General features: G+C 57.9%; 1 protein-coding gene across 1 annotated transcript; it reads left to right on the forward strand.

Annotated features, from left to right (window-relative positions):
* The first annotated feature begins 293 nt into the window (after window positions 1-293).
* LOC134146461 (adhesion G-protein coupled receptor G1-like) lies at window positions 294-18,239 on the forward strand. The gene is made up of 14 exons (XM_062586906.1): window positions 294-471; window positions 9,001-9,088; window positions 9,672-10,097; window positions 10,709-10,832; window positions 11,088-11,235; window positions 12,598-12,726; window positions 13,581-13,697; window positions 14,098-14,143; window positions 14,620-14,720; window positions 14,809-14,924; window positions 15,549-15,820; window positions 16,471-16,582; window positions 16,859-17,127; window positions 17,318-18,239. Exons 2-14 carry the CDS (start codon window positions 9,004-9,006, stop codon window positions 17,437-17,439), a joined length of 2,067 nt encoding a protein of 688 aa, XP_062442890.1. The 5' UTR covers window positions 294-471; window positions 9,001-9,003; the 3' UTR covers window positions 17,440-18,239.
* Window positions 18,240-18,298: the final 59 nt, after the last annotated feature.

The raw sequence follows: 18,298 nt of genomic DNA on the forward strand, positions 1-18,298 counted from the left end.
TTCCCCCTTGCGGCCGTCGCCCCTGCAGCCCCCTCAGGCTCAGCGGGACTGGACAGAACCGAGCCGAGCCGGGCTGGGCAGGGCCGGGCCGGGCCGAGCCGAGCCGAGCCGAGCCGAGCCGAGCCGGGCAGGTGCAAGAGCCGGGGACCGGGGACCGGGGAGGGCGGTGCCGCCGCCGCCGGCCGCGGGGCCGGAGGGTCTCGGCGGAGCCGGTGCGGCGCTGCCCGCTCGGGTCCCGCCCCGCTGAGTCACCGCCTGCCGGGGGGCGGGGGCGAAGCAGTCGGTGCCGAGCCGAGCCGAGCCGAGCCGCGTCGAGCCGTGCTGCGCCGCGCCCCGCCGCAGCGAGCCCCGTCGAGCCCCGGTCGAGCCCCGCCGCAGCGAGCCCCGTCGAGCCCCGCCGAGCCCCGCCGCGCCGCTCGGAGCCGCCCCGCTGCGGGCTCCGCTCCGCTGCGCGGCCGCAGCCCGGCGCAGGTACCCGAGGAGCGCGGAGCGGCGCGGCGGGGAAGGGCCCGGGGGGGCGGCGGAGCCGGAGCAGCTCTGGGGAGGCTGCGGAGCAGCAGCGATGGGGCACGGCGGCATCGCGAGCGGGTGGGGGCGGTGGGCAGGCCGGCGGGATGGGGCCGGCGCAGCAGGTGCCGGCGGGGCTTGGACAGCGGGGAGGGCCCCTCGCTTTCGGGGATCCGGGGTGGGGGGTCACGATGGCGGGGTGCTCTCTCCTTACTGGGAATACGGGGAGGGGGTGCTGCGGGGTCCCTGGCCCTCTACGCGCCTGGGGCGTGGGCAGGGGGCCGGTGCTGCGTGCGCAGAGAGGGCCCGCCTGCCCCTGCAGCGGCGCTGCCCGGCCGCAGGCCAGCGGGACCCCGGGAGCCCGTCACCCACTGGGACTGGGGCCACTGGGGAAGCACCTCCAGGTGACAGGTTGCCTGGTGGGCAGGTTGCCTGTCCAGCCCGCCCGGCCAGAGCTAAGCGAGGACTGATGGGAGGCTTTGGGGTGTACGGCGATGCAGGCTTGTGACGGGACGTTTGTCGCGCACACGTTTGAGCTGGGTGCGTGGCACGTCTCGACGCGGGCAGAGACAGGGCCGCTGGGCTGCGCAAGTCGAGACTGGGGCGCAACCTCTGCACTGAAGCCTCCATCCCTGTGGGCCATTCCTCTCCTTGCTAAATCGGGCTCTCCCTCGCCTGCCCCGGCACCCGTCTCCTCTGCCCCCGGAGTCAGGCTGAATTCCTGGGCTGGGAAATCGCGAATCCCCCCTGTGCCTGACCGGGGCCAGCTGCTCCCGGCTGCTCCCTCCGGCACAGCTGAGCGCTGCAAAGCGCCCCGGCGCAGCGCAGCGCGTGTGGCCGCCGCTTCCCACCCCAACCAGCCCCGGGGCAGCCGTGAGCGCGCTCAGCCATTCCTTCCACGCAGAGGGTGCAGCGTGCGCCCAGGACGACAGACTTGTCTCGACAGGGTGATTTCTCTCCCCGAAAGTGCCTGCCGGGGGATTCCTCATGAAAAATTTTGATTTGCTTCTGCTGGTTCTGGCACGTTGCCAGAGTCTGCAGGGCTCGGAGCTGGTTTAGGGCGCTCGCCATCTCCAAGCTGGCTGAACTACCCCCGTGAAGCCAGCGAGACCCAGCTGAAACCCAGAGAGACCAACCAGGGAACTGGAATTAAGTCTCCTAGAATAACCCCTTGGCAGCGAGTCTGAATCGCTGTTCGGCAGGGAACACGGCCAGAGCTCATTTCATGGTCTGAGGCCTTCGGTACCCTGCTTCAGTCTCTACCGGGAGCTGGCACCTAGACGTAGTTTTGGAGAACGAGCCCAGGAGAGAGAGGCTGGACCTTGAGCAATCCTTGAAGCGTGGTCCGGACCGGGATCCCAGGCACGACAGGTTTTGCTGTGCCGCTGCACCGTTTGCAGCTCCCCACATGAGTCAGGCCAAAGCCTAAAAAAACCCGTTGCACAGTTGATTGAGATCCAGCTCTTAATCCTGCAAGCCGGGGGCTGCTCTCTGCGCAGCAACAGGTTTGCAAACAACCGCACGCTGCTGCGGCAGGACCCCGGGGCTGGCAGCGTCCGCACCTTTCGGCAGCACCGGCGGGTGTTTGAGCAACCCGGCTCTGCAGGGCTGGGAGACAAACTCGCGCGGGCCGTGGCCCCATGGAGGGCAGACGGCCACGTCGAGCCTGTGCCAACGCGGTACCAGCTGGGCAGCAGCCTGCCAGCACCTGTTTTTCGGGAGGGCTTGGACCCGCCAACTCTTTTCCCACCAGCTCCCCGACAGCTGGGGTTTGGCAGGGACCTGGCGGGGATTTGGCCCCCAGGGCCTCCTACCTGGCTCCTCAAACCCAACGGGAGGCAAACGCGGAGCGGGGAGGGCAAGGCACGCCGAGACGCTGACCCACGCAGGAGTGAGTGTTCAGCGAGGGCACACGCTGGCCCTCTCCAGGCTGGGCTGTAATATTTAACGGAGGTATTAATCAGTGACAGACTCCCCCAGCACCCGACTAGTGAAAGGCCCTGGAGCAGGAGGAAGCTTGCAGAAGGATCAGGGAGATGGGGCACGTAAAACCCTGGCAGGGGCTGGTTACCCCACTCAGACGCTTTGCTGCTCGGGGCTGCGCAGGTTTTGCTGCTCCCCGGCGCTTTGCTTTCGCGGAGACGCTGCAGCCTCCCCGCAGATGTGCCTGCTCTTTTTGCAGCGGGAAAGCCCAGCAGGCCTGGTCTAACCCAGCCTCTGCAAACCTTGCACAGCGCCAGTTTTGCTGCCACCCTCAAAGCTTCCAGAGCCCAAAATGAAAAGCCTCGGAGCCTGATCCAGAGTCGTTTGGGCTGCTCTGCTTTGTGCTAACCTAAATCTCCCTTCACTGGCACCCACGAGACTGGGAAGCGATGCAGAGCTGCTTCGTGTGGCCGAGGAAGAGACCTGGAGGAACTGCCAGAACTTTGCCCAGACCTACAGATCCCCTGACCTGGACGCGTTCAGGCGGGATCTGGTGTAGGCAGGAATGTACACCTGGTTGCATATAAAAGACCTTTTTTTTCCAGCCCGCTGACCTGCGCCTGCACCCCAGTGAGCCAGCGCTGCTGCTGGGAGCCTGCCCCTTCTCGCGAGGTCCCAGGGATGTGGGTGTCCACCTCGGTGGCACCGCAGCGCGGCTGCAGAGCGGGCGGCAAGCACGGAGGCACCGGTGCTTCCTCCGACTCTTGCCAGTCCCACTGTGCCTGCTCTGGTGACCACTGTCACCCGATGGTCTCGGGCACGGACCTGCAGCCCCTGGTGTTAGTTCCCCCTTCCTCTGCACCACGTGCTCCCACGGGAAGCAGAGCAGCAGCATCCAATTGCACTGGAGCTTCACAGCTGTCTGGGATAGGACACAATGGAAGCTGTGAGACCAGAAGGGTTTTTTGGGTGGAGAAAAGATGCAAGCTGTCCCAAGAGGAGGAGAAGGCAGCCAAGTGATTTCTCATGATGAAGAACAGCAGCTTCAAGAACAGGCTAGCACGGAACAGACACAGGTGGCTTTGGTGGGTGCTACCCCATGACTGCGACCTGCCTTGTAAAGGCCAGGATGGTGCAGTGGGTGCTGGCAAACACCGATTTGGGATGTTCTTCCTGGACCACCTCACTGTTGTGGTCAGTGCTTGGCCAGGGGGAGGCTGAAGATGTCTAGGAGGATCTGCCCTATTTATGGGTCCAGTCTAGGCCACCACAGGACAAGGCCCTCAGCAGATCCCTTGCACTCGCAGCTGTTGTCAATTATCCGGGGTGGAGGAGGACGGAACATTTTTCTTGACCATTTTGGTGTCTGAAGGAAGGACACAGATCCGACCATCTTAGGTGCCGTGTGTTCCCCTTTCACTATGGACGAAGTGAGATCGCACTGGTTGGTTGAGTTAGCTGAGGTGTTCATGACCCTGGCGTTTTTTTAGGAAATGGAAATTTTGTAATTTTGAACATTTGAGATAAAGCCCTAAGCAAAGCCGCTGCCTCCCGAGCCTACGATAGCAGCCGTCCATCTGCGCCCTCCTCCCCCGGCGTCCTCCCCGTCAGCTATCGGGTGAGACTCCCTCGTCTTTCTGCGGAGGAGATGTTTCCTAGCAGCCCGTGAAGGACAGGAGATCTGGAAAGAACCTAGGCTGGACCCGTGGGAGTTTTTATCTTTTTTTTTTTATTATTTCTTTTTTTTATTTTATTTTTTGGTCCCGTCTGCAAAATTCAGCCCGTGCCCACCGAAGCGAAGCACTGCGTGCAGTCCCCAGCGGAGCCCCGAGCCGGCTGCAAACGGGCACGCCGAATCGCAGCCCCGCGGCCGGGCGGGGGGACACCCGGCGCTGGCTGTCATCTCGGAGACGGGAGCGCCGAGGCGCGCAGCCCCGGCGTATGTCCTCCTGAAAAAAAACCCTCGAGGCAAAAGCGAGAGGAAAAACCCCTGGGTCTCCTTGTTTCCGGTGTTTGTTTAAGATATGAGAACATCTTCCTTTCTCCTTGGAAAAGAAAAATAAATAAAAAAAAGGCGCGGGAGAAGCCTGAGCCGCTGCCAAGCGTCCAAATACCTGGCGCTAAGTGACCCGGACGGATTTCTCCGTAGTAATAAATACTGCCTTTTTTTCCAGGTTGAGCGGACCTAGGGGTTTCGTAGGATGGGAACGCTCCCGCGAGAGCGGGCGGCCTCGTCGGCGCCGCTGGGGCCGCTGGCCGGCGCGAGGCAGAGGAGGGGCTTCGCCCGAGGAAGGCTCCCGGGGAGTGCCGGGCTGCGGAAAACCGGAGGTACCGGAGCGCATCATCGTCCCGGCTTTGGGTAGGGAAGGGAACTGCTGCGGGCGCTCGCTCCGGGAGCCGGCAGGGAGCAGCCCCCGGCTCGCCACGGCCCGGGCTCTTCCGGCCGTGCCTTTTGTGGGCGCAGATAGGAACGGAGTTGTCCCGTCGAAACGCCCTTCCAGGGGATTTTATCTCGGCTATTGTTTCGGCTCCGGAAGCAGCAATAAAGCGAACATGACGTTGCATCTGGGCGAGCGTCACATCGGGGTGAGCCGGGCCGTTCGGTCCGGAGGGGAAATGCCAGCTGCCCTTCCTCGGGGGTTTTGGCTCTGGGGTGAGCTTTCGGTAATGGTTGGTGCTAAAAGGGGCCGACCCCTTTCCGCGCAGCTGGGAAGCCTGGACGGGGAGAGCGCAGCAGGATGGGCTGAAGCCCGTTCCTGCCGCTGGCCCCCGAGCTGGGATTCCCGCCTGGAGAGGCTCCGGAGGATGGGCACAGCTTGGCTGAGCCCGGGTGTCGGGGTCTCGTGCTTCGCACCCCCGGTGCGTTGGCTCCGCACTGCGTTCTGCATTCCCAGACCTGCCGCTCCCGGCTTTAACATCGGCATTGGCACTGCGTTGGCACTGCGTTGGCACTGCGCTGCGTTGGCACTGCATTGGCGTTGCATTGGCACTGCGTCGGCACTGAGCTGCATTGGCACTGCATTGGCGCTGCGTCGGCACTGCGCTGCATTGGCACTGCGCTGCATTGGCGCTGCATTGGCACTGCGCTGCATTGGCACTGCGTCGGCACTGCGCTGCATTGGCACTGCACTGCATTGGCGCTGCATTGGCACTGCGCTGCATTGGCACTGCATTGGCGTCGCATTGGCACTGCGCTGCATTGGCACTACACTGCATTGGCGCTGCATCAGCACTGCATCGGCACTGCACTGCATTGGCACTGCATTGGCGTCGCATTGGCACTGCATCGCATTGGCGGGGGGTGGCTTTCAAGCAGCCCCGGTGCTTCCCTTCGCTTCCCGTGCGGTTATCAGCCCCTCGCGCGCCTCCTCCCACGGCGTCTTTGGGATCGGCTCGGCAGCCAGCCTCGCTCCGCGGCTGGGTGCGTTTGCCTTCTGATCCTCGTGCCGTTCCCTGCCGGGCTGATTTGCTGCAAACCGCCTTTGTTTCGCCCTCCTCCTTCCGTGCTCCCCACGGCAGCCGGCTGATTTACAACCCGATGCCCCCGTTTTCCTGGGATGGCAAATTGCTACCTGGAGCAGACGGGGAGAGAAGATAAGCGACGTCTGCCTAGGGCTGGGCTGCCGCGGAGCGGCTCCGGCAGGCGATGTGCAGGCGCAGGATGTGGCCACGGAGCTGAGCTGGCCGGCGAAGCTTCCTCCTCCTCCTCTCACCATGGCAAGGCGGTGAGCAGCTGCAGTGCGCGCGCCCGGGGATGAGGACGCTGCTTTCGACGGGGCTGTAAGCCGCTTTCTAACGCTGTGGACGCGCGCAGCCGGGACGATTTTGAGAGCGATGCTGGAGCGCGCCTCGGCTTTGGGCGTCGCTGAGCACCGCGGGGTGCAGGGACAGCCCTCGTGTGATGCTTTTCTGCTCCCAGGAGGCTCCGTTGGAGGCTTTCACGGGTTGCATTAGGCTGTTTGCAGCTGATGGGGTCCTGCGGGAGTGGGTTTTTACGTGATCCGCTCCGGTTTGCAGATGTGGGCTGTTTTCAGACCGGGCTTTCCCCACCTAGAGTTTGCAGCAAAGCGCATTTCCTTGGTGCCAGCGCTGTCAAGACCAACACGAGTGAGGTTTCTCGTCAGGCAGCTCCTCCGAAGCGTTGCTCGGCGGCCGGGCTCGGGGCCAGGGGCTACTGGGGTGAGGCTGGCTCACGGGCCCTGCCCCAGTGCTGTTGCTGCGGCGTAGGAGGCTGAACCCGTGGCGAGGAAAGGGCGAGAAGTTTCCAGAGCAAGCGGCGTAGCCGAGACGGAGCTGTGGTTACTGGTGTGGCCCCGAGGCCTGGGGCGAAGCGAGATGGGAGGGCCCGAGAGCGAGAAGCGTGTGGTTAGCGAGGGCACGTGGGTCCATTAGCACCTCTGGGCTCCCACCGCCGCGTGAAGCTCCGGGCTGGTGTGACACCGCCTGCCCGGGCGGTCCCATCCCTGAGGTCCCCCATGCCCGCCCTGTCCCCCGGGGCCACCCCGCCTGCGGCGGCTCCCCCGCTCGCCCGTGCGGGGTACCGCAGGCCGTGCCGTCCCCTCCTGGTGCCCGCATCCTTCCAGGCATCCGCTTTGCACCTCTTGCAAGGGGGCGGCGGGGGACGACGTTGCCAGGCTGGTCGGAGAAAGGCGACGAGGAGCTCGCAAGGGCCGACGGACGGACGCGGTGAATTCAGAGCGGCGGCTCCGGCTCCCCGGGACGGCAGGCGGAGCAGCTCCCCGTGGACCTCGGACCCTGGCGCCGCTCCGCAGGGAGAGCACGGCTTGCTATAAGCATCCACGCAAAGGCGGCGGGTGCAGCCGAGCCGCGGGCAGCTTTTGGCAGCTGCGCTTGCTGCATTGGCACCGGCGAGGCCGCGGCAGGGCAGCATCGCGCGAACTGGCACCCAGGGCAGGGAGAGCCGGCGTCCGCGTGGCTGGAATGACTTTGGCCGTAAGAATGAACATCAGGTCCGGCCCCCCCTCCCCCCCCTCCCCGCCAGCGGCGTTGGGGGATGCTATTTAGGGAGAGCACATGTGCCTGGCCGATTTCCGCCGAGCGTTTCCCTCGTACCGCCCCGCACCCCGCATTGCTGGGCGGGCGACGGCCGCGGGTGCATCCTTTCCGCATCTGTTCATGGACCTGCTCTCCGCGAATGCGCCTGGTCCCTTTTTGACCCTCGCCTCCACCGCCTCCGGGGATTGCCGGAATTCCCTGTCTGCGTGCAGAAGTCGCTATTTTATTCAGTTTAAACCCATCTCGTAGTACTTTTGTCTTAGTTTTGCTGCGAAAGCCGCACTGCGACCCAGCGACTGCGGTTCTGGGCCGTGAGCGGGAAGTGGAGAAAGGCTGCCTTCCTCAGATGAGGGCAGAGCCCCATCCGCCCCAGGTGCTCGGGGCCGGGCGAGGAGGCACGTTGGGTGGAAGTGGCTGTCGCTCGTGGCAGCAGGCGCTGCAATAAGGCCACCAGTCCCTTCGAGCTTGGCCAGGGGCATGTTCCCATCTGCAGGACCCGTGTGGCAGCTGTAGCGTTCCCACGCTCTGCTTTCCTCTCCTGAACCGGAGCGGGTTGCACTCAGCTCTGCTGAGCGTCGCCGGTGGTGGCCCACACGCTCCGCTGTCCCTGCCGGCGTGGCCCCGTGGGGCAGACCCCCGGGCGTGTGGGACGCGTGGCCCCAGGTGGGCACTGCAGCTCTGCGATGCATAGGTTGCTTTTTATTTTCTTTCTTAAAGACTGTGAAGGGACCATTCGCTCAGGCCACCTGGTTCGTGCGAGGCAGCCACAGGGCTACCTCTTCCATAACACTTGTGTCCAGGCAGCTCCTTTCGCCTGCAGTCCCGACCAGACCTGGCAGTGACCCGCAGGCGATAATGTCTGAGGCGAACCCAGCTGGCTCGGGCCATGTTCTCAGCAGCTTTACTTCTATGATGCAGGAGAAATCTGCTGCCTTTGCAAATGGGAGACCCCGAGCGGGTTATTGCTCTGGACCTTGCTCCATCTTCATCTCCGCTGGCCTGGCTGCTCAGGATTTATCTGTCAGCGCAGCTCTGTTTGCTGGCCACAATGTGACCAGCCCTTCAGCTAATCTCTAGGAGCTGAAAGCATCAGTGAACATAAATCTAGACCTGGCGAAGTAGGAAACCGCCGTTTCCTTCTGTTCCTATCGCCCATGTTAACAAGCCAGCAAATGAACTGAGAGCTGAAGCAGCAAGAGGAACAGGAATCCCTTGCGGCGCTGAGCTGTTGGCAGTTGTGGTGCATGAAGAGCGTGATGAGGCACCATCTCCATGCTAAGGGCACAAGGACAGGGCCTCCTCACACCTGAAGTCCTTTCAGCTGTGCTGAGTGTCCTGGTACCCATGGCTCTTCCGGGTGGCGATGGCACCAGGGAGCTCTTCCTGCAGGGCCTGGCCGATAGCCCCTTCTAAGGCCTGAAAGGCGAGCAAGGAACTCCTGCTTTCCCACCCAAGCAGCAGCTCGCTTTACTCTCCATCCCCTGACCCTGCACTGTGGCTATGGGCGATACTCCTGGCATCCCAAACTAATCAATTTTCTTTGTGACCTTCTAGGTGATGCTTTCTCCTCAGAGGCACCTGAAGCGAAGAGAGCCATCCATGATGCAACTCTTCCTTCTACTTTTTCTCTTCCCACTCCCAGGTAGGCTGCCTCAAGCCATGTCCTGCCCTGGGCTGGCCAGATTTGGGCTCCTGGAAGGAATCAGCAGCCCCAAAATGGGAGGGCTAAGGGGTACCTAGAGATATTTGCAGTGTGGTTTCTAGAAATGTTTCGCGGGCTTGTATGAAAGCTTGACTTCCCCTCTTGCTTCTGGTCCATTGGGGTCTTCAGGGCAGGGATCTGGAGGTGGTCTGATACTTTCCAGAAACACTTTGGAGACGGAGAACTCCTTTGCTTTATCAGGCTCTATCAGCCCCAGGGACCTGCATCTGGGAGAGGCCGGGGCCCAGAAAGGGAGGGGAGGTCCAATGTCCTGAAGAGCCTGAGCTCACTGTTGAAACCTCCAAGCGTAACCGTAGACAAGTCACAGAGCTGGCTTAAGTCACTCACATCAGCCAAGGATGAGGTCATGCATGTTTTGGAGACAGCCTGGGCCAGGGGAGTGGCAGAGTTGAAACACACCTGACTGCTGATGTCGCAGCAGTTGGTTTGCCGGGGGTGGCTGTCCCGGACCCTGGAGCCCCTCTGGCTGAGGCGAACATTTCCCTGTGTTTGTGCAATGCAGGGTTGGGGGAGAGAAGCCGCCAAGAAGAGGACTTCCGCTTCTGCGGTGAACGAAACCAAACTGAGAACAGCTCTGTCATCTACGAGCATGGCCCTGCCATCATCTCCATTGAGAACACGGCCCAGGCGCTGATAATAAAAAGGCCCTTTTTGCCAAACCAGAGAAACTCTTATTACAAGTACAGTTTGCCTCCGACTTTGGGCAGATACCGCTTCTGTGTCTACTGGTTCAAGCCCAACAAGACTCTCAAACTTGCGTATGGAAAACAGAACTTTCTCCTGGGAAAAGACCTGTCTGGTAACATCATCTGGGGCAAAGAAAATCAGAAGACTGAAAAGAACAACAGCTCTATCTTCAATGTGTCCTATATTTTGAAGGGCCAGAAGAACACCTCCCTTGACAGTTCACCCTATTACTTCTTCCCTGGTAAAGGCAACTCAATGTTATTTTAACGAAAGAAGAGTTAATTTTATCCCCAGCCCACTCTTCAGCACAGCAACTGTGTAGCACTGATAATTTGTTGTAACACAGTGTTCTAAGGACACAGCTCAGGGTTGATAAGTAGTAGAAGTAGTTTTGCTTGAAGCAGCCTAGAGGCAGCCCCTGATACCCACGTTTCCCTAAGGTAAGCAGGTTCCTAAAGATGAAAGCAGAAGATCCCTCAGATTTTCAGAAGTGCCTCGGCCCACCAAAATCCGTGGGACTCATGTGCCTTGCAGAGATCTCCAAGGCTCCCATCTGCACTGCTAGACACCTAGCTAAGCTTAGACAGCCTGGCCTTGATATCCTCTGCTGCAGCTGAGCTCCAGCTGCTTGTTCTGGCTGCCCAAGGCAACCAGGAGAAACCCACTGGGTCCTAGTCTCTGGTTGCTCTTCCAGGTACAAATCCTGAGGGCCTCCTCTGCTTTCTGCTCCCCATGGTCTGCTAGAGCTTAGTCAAGGGGGGAGTCAGCCCACAGCCCAAGGGTGGCTCGAGGCATGGAGGAAGCTGGCTCTGGTTGCTTTTCCCACAGTGTTTCCTTTTGTGTCCCCACCAGCTTCTCCAGAAAACATGCCTGTCTGGGAGCAAGATGTGGAAAAAGAGCTAACCGACCTAGACAGCCTCATGGTGCAGTCCCCCACAGTGGCTGCGGGAGTCCCGGTGCACAGGACCTTTCGCAAGTGAGTTCCTAGCTTGAGCCATTCCCAGGCTCTCATCAGGCTCACGACTTCTTACTGGCCAGCCCAGTGCAGCCCACTGGGCCCCTCCTGGTGAAGGCCAGGCAATGACTTTATTAAAGCAGAGGATATTTATTGAGCCTGCCCACGGTGCCAGAGCATTTGCAAGTCTTTTTCTGGCTGGACGATGGAGGCTTTCAGAGCAGAGCTTGTGCCTTCTGTCTCCCACTCACTCTGCACCCTGCTTTTCCCCAACAGCAAACTGCAGGAATTTGAGAAGAAGCTGGCCAAGGTGGAGTTTGAAGGCCAGAATCGGACCTTTGGGCAGGCTGCCATGCATGCAACTGTCCTGAAGATCGAACCCAGTCAAGCTCCTCAAGACGTGGCCTTTGCTTCCCAGAGAGAGGTGAGTTCAGGCTGGGAGCTGAGCAGCAGAGCATGCAAGGATGAGGGCTGAGGAGAAGAGTCCTGTCAGCGAGAGCTCTTGCAGGCAAGGATGCGTGGCTGTGACCCTGTGGCCCAGAACAGCCATTGTGGGAGCTTTGATGGAGGCACTTGCCAGAGCCCTCCTTGTTCTTGGTCCTTTACGGAAGGTGGCGAGGGACTGCAGTGATGCTCTGACTTCCTGACTTGTAACCTCTGGGAAACACCTTGCATCACCTCCCGGGGCCTTGGTGGGAAGGAGTTAGCAGAAGAGAGAGGCAGAGAGGAGTAGGGAAGTGTCCCCTCTTCTCAAGTGCCTGTGAGGGGCTGTGACTGGGACAGGAGGAAGAGCTACAGAATCACAGAATGGGTATGGTTGGAAGGGACCTCGGGAGATCATCTAGTCCAACCTCCCTGCTCAAGCAGGATCACCTAGAGCATGTTAGACAGGGTATCATCCAGGTGGGCTTTGAACATCTCCAGAGAAGAAGGCTCCACAGCTTCTCTGGGCAACCTGTTCCAGGGCTCTGTCACTCGCACAGTGAACAAATTCCTCCTCATATTCAGGCAGAACTTCTTGTGGTTCAGTTTTTGCCCGTTGCCTCTAATCCTTTCTCATGGGACAACTGAAAAGAGTTTGTCCCCATCCCCTTGACACCCTCCCTTCAGGTACTTACACACATTGATAAGATCCCCTCAGGCTTCTCTTCTCCAGGATAAAGAGGCCCAGCTCTCACAGCCGTTCCTCACAGGGCAGGTGCTCCAGCCCTCTGATCATCCTCATAGCCCTACGCTGCACTCTCTCCAGTAGCTCCATGTCTCTCTTGTACTGGAGAACCCAGAACTGGACACAGTACTCGAGATGAGGCCTCACCAGGGCTGAGGAGAGGGGCAGGATCACCTCCCTCGACCTGCTGGCAACACTCTTCCTAATGCAGCCCAGGATCCCATTGGCCTTCCTGGCTACAAGGGCACATTGCTGGCTCATAGTCAACTTGTCCAAGACTCACAGCTCCTTCTCTGCAGAGCTGCTCTCCAGCAGGTCAGCCCCCAGCCTGTACTGGTGCATGGAATCATTCCTCCCTAAGTGCACGACTCTGCCATTTCAGAGGACAGAACTGTAGTCTGGAGATACCTTCTCCTTCACTCTGCAGCCTCTGTGTGGACTGCGCAGGGGGCCAGGAGATGCGATCAGGCACTGTCGGGCTCCCCAGCTGACATGAGGCTGCAGGAACTCCCTAGCCACGCTATATCAGCTGATGTCCCGAGCTCCTGACAATCTCAGTCCTCCAGCATCCTTAGACAACTTCCCAACTGATCTTCTCCAATGGGTTTCTTGTTGCAGGAGGATAGAGAGGTCCATGGATTTTCAGTGGAACTGCCAAGAAGCCTGTTCACGAAGGTGAAGGACACGGAGGAGAAAGTGGAGCACAGGGTGCTCCTCATGGACATCAACAGCCAGACCATGTTCCAGGTAATGGCCAGGTATGGCACGGTGAGGTGCCTTTGCTGTGCAAGGAGGGGCTGGTTGTACAGGACTGCGCAGAGCCAACTGGAGCAGGAACTTGTCTTACTAATAAGTGCCAAGCATCCACCTGGGCTCTTTGATAGCCTTGCCTGGTCACTCTTGGCAGAGCTGCACCCTGTAACATCACCTTCAATTCAACCAGGCTTTGCTTTTACCTCTGCTCCTCCTGCAGCCCTCTGTGATCCTCAGCCAGCCCCAAACAGATTAAGCCTGTGGCACCTAGGCCAATGGGCAGCTGCTCACTTGGAGAAGGTGCTGCAAAGATGCTGAGCTGAACACAACCACAGGGCACCATGGGGGCATGAGAGTTAGAACAAACTGCTCATTGGGATGTGCTTGACTGCAGCCAGTCTCTGAGTCATGGAGAAATAGTGCAGGGAAAAGAAGACATGAAGCCGGGTTCAGTTGCCAGGGTGGCATTCATCTTGCTTTGTTTTATAGTTGGCAGAAAGGACCTAGCATGTGTCGGGAGAGGGTTTGTGGTGTGTTTTAAACATTTGCCCACTGTGGTTGAGGTAGATGATCACAATGTGGAAGTGCTTTTGCCTCTACTTGAACTGGAAGGAATGAGCAGGAGTGCAGACATCTATGCTCAATAGATACTGCTGACAGGAGAACCTCAGTCCCGGTGTGTGAGCCATTGATCCAGGAAAGAGGCCTGGGCGTTGCGAGCGTGAGGTGGAGACATGACAAGGAAAGAGGCACGGGACCTCTCTCGTTGGGTTTCTGGGAACTCTCAGCACCTTTATGCCTGGCAGCTCTCTTTTCCTATGTTGTCACTGTCTCCTCTTTCTCCACAGGATAAAAACAGCAGTCGTGTCCTGGGAGACAAGGTGGTCGGCATCTCCCTGGTGGACACAGTAGTGGCCAACCTCTCCGAGCCCGTGGTCCTCACTTTCTTCCACAGCCAGCTGCCGGTAGGTGGAGGAAATAGCCTCATTAAACCTGACCCCTCCGGGAATAGAGAGGCAAGAAGGGCTCAGACCCTGCCAGCTCAGAACATAGTCACAATTCAGCAGGTCCATGTCCATGCCCTCAGCCTGCTAGTAAAATCTGCTAGGTGTTCTGAGGCTGTACTACAACCACATTTGCATCTTGTGCTCTCTCTGTGGCTCTTCCTGCTCCTGTCCAGGAGATGCTGCTTTGCAGATGCGTCAGAGAATGGTGTCTGTCTTGAGCCCACACTCATGATATGGCCCAGTTTGTCTCCTGAAAACTTCTAATCTCCTGCCCCATCTTTCCCTCTACCAACCTTGCCATCCTTGTGTCAAACCCAGAGATGTGTCCTGATCAGGGACCATGCTTTTTTTGTTTCAGAAGAATGTGACCCGTCTGTGTGTCTTCTGGCAAGAAGACATCACCAGTGAGTATTTGAGTGTGGGAGCTTCTGCATCTGGGTGTGAAGTAGAACATTGTCTTTGCTCATTCTGCTGTTTCAGGTACTAGCAAAGGGGAACCAGCAGGGCTGACCCAGCTGGCATGTAGCAGTGAGAAAAATATCCTCCTCACCTTCACACACCCCCTGTTAGCGATCTCTCTCATTTGCATCTCTCTTCCCTTCTCTAATTCCAGGGAGCTCTCTATAAAGTTGTCCCAGAGGGTTGTTTCAGGCTTTTCCCTCCATAGTGCCCCAACAGCTGTTACTTGCTCCCCAGGGGTGGGGGCTGATGCCTCTGAGGGTGGCAGTCCTACATATATGTATGTTCTTGCTGTGTGCTCTGTATGGGGCCAGCTAGGACCTCCACCTTTGTCCTCTCCCCTGCCATGGACACTTTGCTCTGAAGGTCAGAAAACTTTTCCGTTGCATTCCCACTGCTCACCAGGCTCTCTCCCTTGCAGCACACTTCGGTAACTGGAATAACTACGGTTGTACAACAGTGAAGGGGGATAACCAGACAGATTGCAGATGCAACCACCTCACCTACTTTGCTGTACTGATGGTGGGTATTGCTTTCCTGGAGCTCTCTGCATCCTTCCCCTCTGCAGAACTTCTCCCTCACTACAGTTCTTGTTCCTCCTTCTCCTCAGGTATCCTCCCCGGAGATCACCTATATACACAGGGATTACCTGAGTATCATAACATACATTGGCTGTCTTATCTCAGCTTTGGCATCCATTTGCACCATCTTCTTCCTCTACTTCAGGTACAGCCCTGGAGTCTGGGTGCAGAGATGAGTTAGCAGTCTGACAGGTCACCCCAGGCTCAGTGTGTGCATCGTTCTGTAGGTGCATCCTTTCCTTTGCTATTAGACCTACATGGGCTCAAGCTTTCCAAATGCAGTTGAGAAGCATGATGAGGGAGCCAGGTTTGCAGAAAGCACTGAACCCTTCCCTCCAGAAATCAACCCCTTTCGTCAGGTCTCCTGGAGTGCTCTCTAAAACATCTACTTTTCAGTGATTTTGGAACAACAGTTTGGTTATTATCATGGATCCAGCAAGCAGAGGCTTGCAAAGATCTTTTCAAGGGTCCAGTGGAGAACAGAAGGGTGTTCTCTCAAGTAGTGTCATTGATCCTACATGTATGACAGGCAGAAAATATGTCACTCTATTCCCCTCCGTGATCTGGATTTGCAATACAGAGCTAACTGAAGGGATCTGGATTTGTATGTATAACAGTCGTTCCCATGTGCGGGATTAGCGACTTAGCCCCCCTGACACTAACAGATTATGGTGAGTTACTCCAGCTGGAGTCTTGGGGTGTTGTGGGGCACCAAGCTGAGGGAAGTGGCCAGGTGTGGTGGTGAGACCTCTCCCTCTCACTTTTCCAGAAGCAAGCAACGAGACCAAATCACAAGCATGCACATTCACATGAACCTACTGGGCGCCATCTTTCTCCTGGATGTCAACTTCCTCATCTCAGAGCACTTGGCTTCCAGCAGTGAGGCAATCTGCAGAGCTGGGGGGCTATTTCTGCACTTCTCTCTCCTGAGCTGCCTGACGTGGATGGGCATCGAGGGTTACAATCTCTACCGGCTTGTGATTGAAGTCTTCAATGCCTACCACAATCACTTCCTCCTCAAGCTCTGCTTAGTGGGCTGGGGTGAGTTTGGGAGAGGCAGAAACATCCCCAGGGTAGAGGCAACAGGATATAGGAGACACACAGGTAGACTCAGATTCTTCTCCTAGAATTCTTTCTTACTGTATGTGGTACCTGGATGGGGATGTAGATGTAAATATGGAGGAGCAGATTCTGAGAGCAGAGGGGTCTTTCTGTCAAGGTGGAAGACAGTGATGGAGAGCAGAAGCTGGAGCCATAGCTTCAAGGGCAGTTCACCCTTGGGGTGGCACAGCAAGGGAAGCATGTGGCAGCCACTAGTTGGAGTCTTTAAGTAGCGATGGGATGTTCTCTTTCTAAAAGAAACATTCAGGACAGCCAGGAGAAATAGCTTTGGTGAAGGAAATCCCTGCCTCGCTTTGCACAGGAGGCTGCAATAGCAAGATCTTATGATCTTTTGTGGCCTAAAAGTCTATGACCCTGGGAGACCCACCAGCTGTGGGCTGTGCAGTACAGCTCACTGCCCATCCAGGGCAAATGCCAGGCATCCTTGTTGCGTGCTCTATCCTTGATTCTCCCTGAGGAGAAACTGCTGTTTCATACTGCATACAAGGAGAAAGGGACAGTGAGTCCTTCCAGTAGGTGTGAGGGCCAGGAGATTATGGCTGCTGCTTCATTCTGTTCTTGATACCCAGGTCTCCCCTTCTTTTGCGTGACGCTGATCTTCTTTGCTAACTGGACGAACTATGGCCCATTCTCCATTCCAGTGTATGAATCCACTGGTGGCAAATACACCAACGCAACCATGTAAGTCATGGGAAATGTGTTACTTGGTCCCCGATCTTAGATAAAGTCAGCTGGTTGAACCACCAATGTGTCCTATAGACTTTCCATAGCTTGCCAGGCTGTGGTTTTACTGGCTTATTTGGGATTTTGCATAAGGTGGGGGGAATCCCTCTCCGTGTTTAGCCAAGCTGGGTGCTGAATTTGTCAGGCACCTTCCTGTCTGCTTCCCCAACCTGTCCTGCTTGTGCCCTTGTAGGACAACAAAGCATAACTCTCTACTCTTTCTCCACCCTCTAGATGCTGGATCACAAGCCCTCTGATCCACAACATAGTGAACCTGGGTTTCTTCAGCCTGGTGTTCCTCTTTAACTCGGTCATGTTGGGGGCCATGCTCCGGGAGCTCCTCAGGCAGAACAAGAAAGGCCACAAGTTCAAGCATGTCCTAGCCCTCTTTGGCCTGAGCATCCTGCTGGGCATCCCATGGGCACTGGTCTTCTTTTCCTTCACCTCCGGTGTTTTCCGCCTTGTCTCCCTCTACATCTTCACCATCATCAACTCTCTCCAAGGTGAGCCTGTGGTGATGGACTCCTCTGAAAGGCACAAGCTGCCCCAGGGCATTTGTGGGGTATTGACAGTGCCAGTGGTGATGGGTACAAGAGGAGCTGGCCTTGGCAAGCTGGCCGGCTCATTCTTGCATCCTATTTTTGCTGATCCCTCCAAGGGGTTTTCACTTACCCTTTCTTGCACCTCTCCTAGGTTTCCTCATCTTCCTCTGGTACTGGACAATGGTGCTGCAGGCGAAAAAGTCCCCTGACTCCCAGAGCAGTTCTGACAGTATGAAACTGCAGCCCAACAGCAGCCAAACCCATCCTGACTGAGCCCTCGTGCTGCCAGCACCACGGAGCTCCCTCGCCAGCCCAGTTCCAGGCTGGCACCAGGTCTCCCAGCAAGGAGGATGGCTATGGGGAGGGAGCTGAACCCATCACGCTTTGCTACCATACCTGCCCCACATGGCTACTAGGAATGCAGAGAAACCTGCACGAGGGTCTGGCCGTGCGGAGCCCAGCACCATCCGTGGCTGCACTCTCCTGCCCGCTTCCCGCTGCACCCATGCACCCTGGCTGCGGCAAGCACTGCCCCTCGCCCAGCACCCACTGATGCCGCCTTGCCTGTCCTTTGCTCTGTGCCATGGCCAAGGCTCCAGGGTCCCACCAAGGCAGCAGGTGCAGCTTTGATGGGGCAGCTGCCTCCCTGTGCCACGTGGGGCAGAGCCATGGGGGGACAGGGCTGGCTCCTGGATGGAAGGATGTGTACGGCATGGGCCAGGCCATCCTCACTCGTGCTGGGAACAAGGGCTGTGATGATAAGCGGAGGACAGAACTAGGGTCTCCAGTACCGCCTGATGTCTTCTCCATTGTGCCTGGGCTCATCCTCTGCATTTGTTGTGGGGCAGTGGGTGGGAAAGGCCCCATCTTCACCCCATGCAGCAGTGGTGGTTACCAAGAGGGTCCTTCCCCAGCAAAGACTGAATAACTCTGTCCCTGCAACACCCACTAGCAGCTGGAATAATCTATTTTTGTTATTTTGTTGAATGTTCTATATTTTTATATGGTATAGAAATTTAACGTTTGCGCTCATACATCAGAATTGTGCCCATTAAAAATGTTCCTGCTCTGTTGGTGGCTGTCCCGGGTCTCTCTCCCATAGGTGCGTGTGTAAGCTATCCATGCGGGTGAG

Source organism: Rhea pennata, chromosome 13 (genome assembly GCF_028389875.1).
Source record: "Rhea pennata isolate bPtePen1 chromosome 13, bPtePen1.pri, whole genome shotgun sequence".
NCBI classification, from domain to species: domain Eukaryota; kingdom Metazoa; phylum Chordata; class Aves; order Rheiformes; family Rheidae; genus Rhea; species Rhea pennata.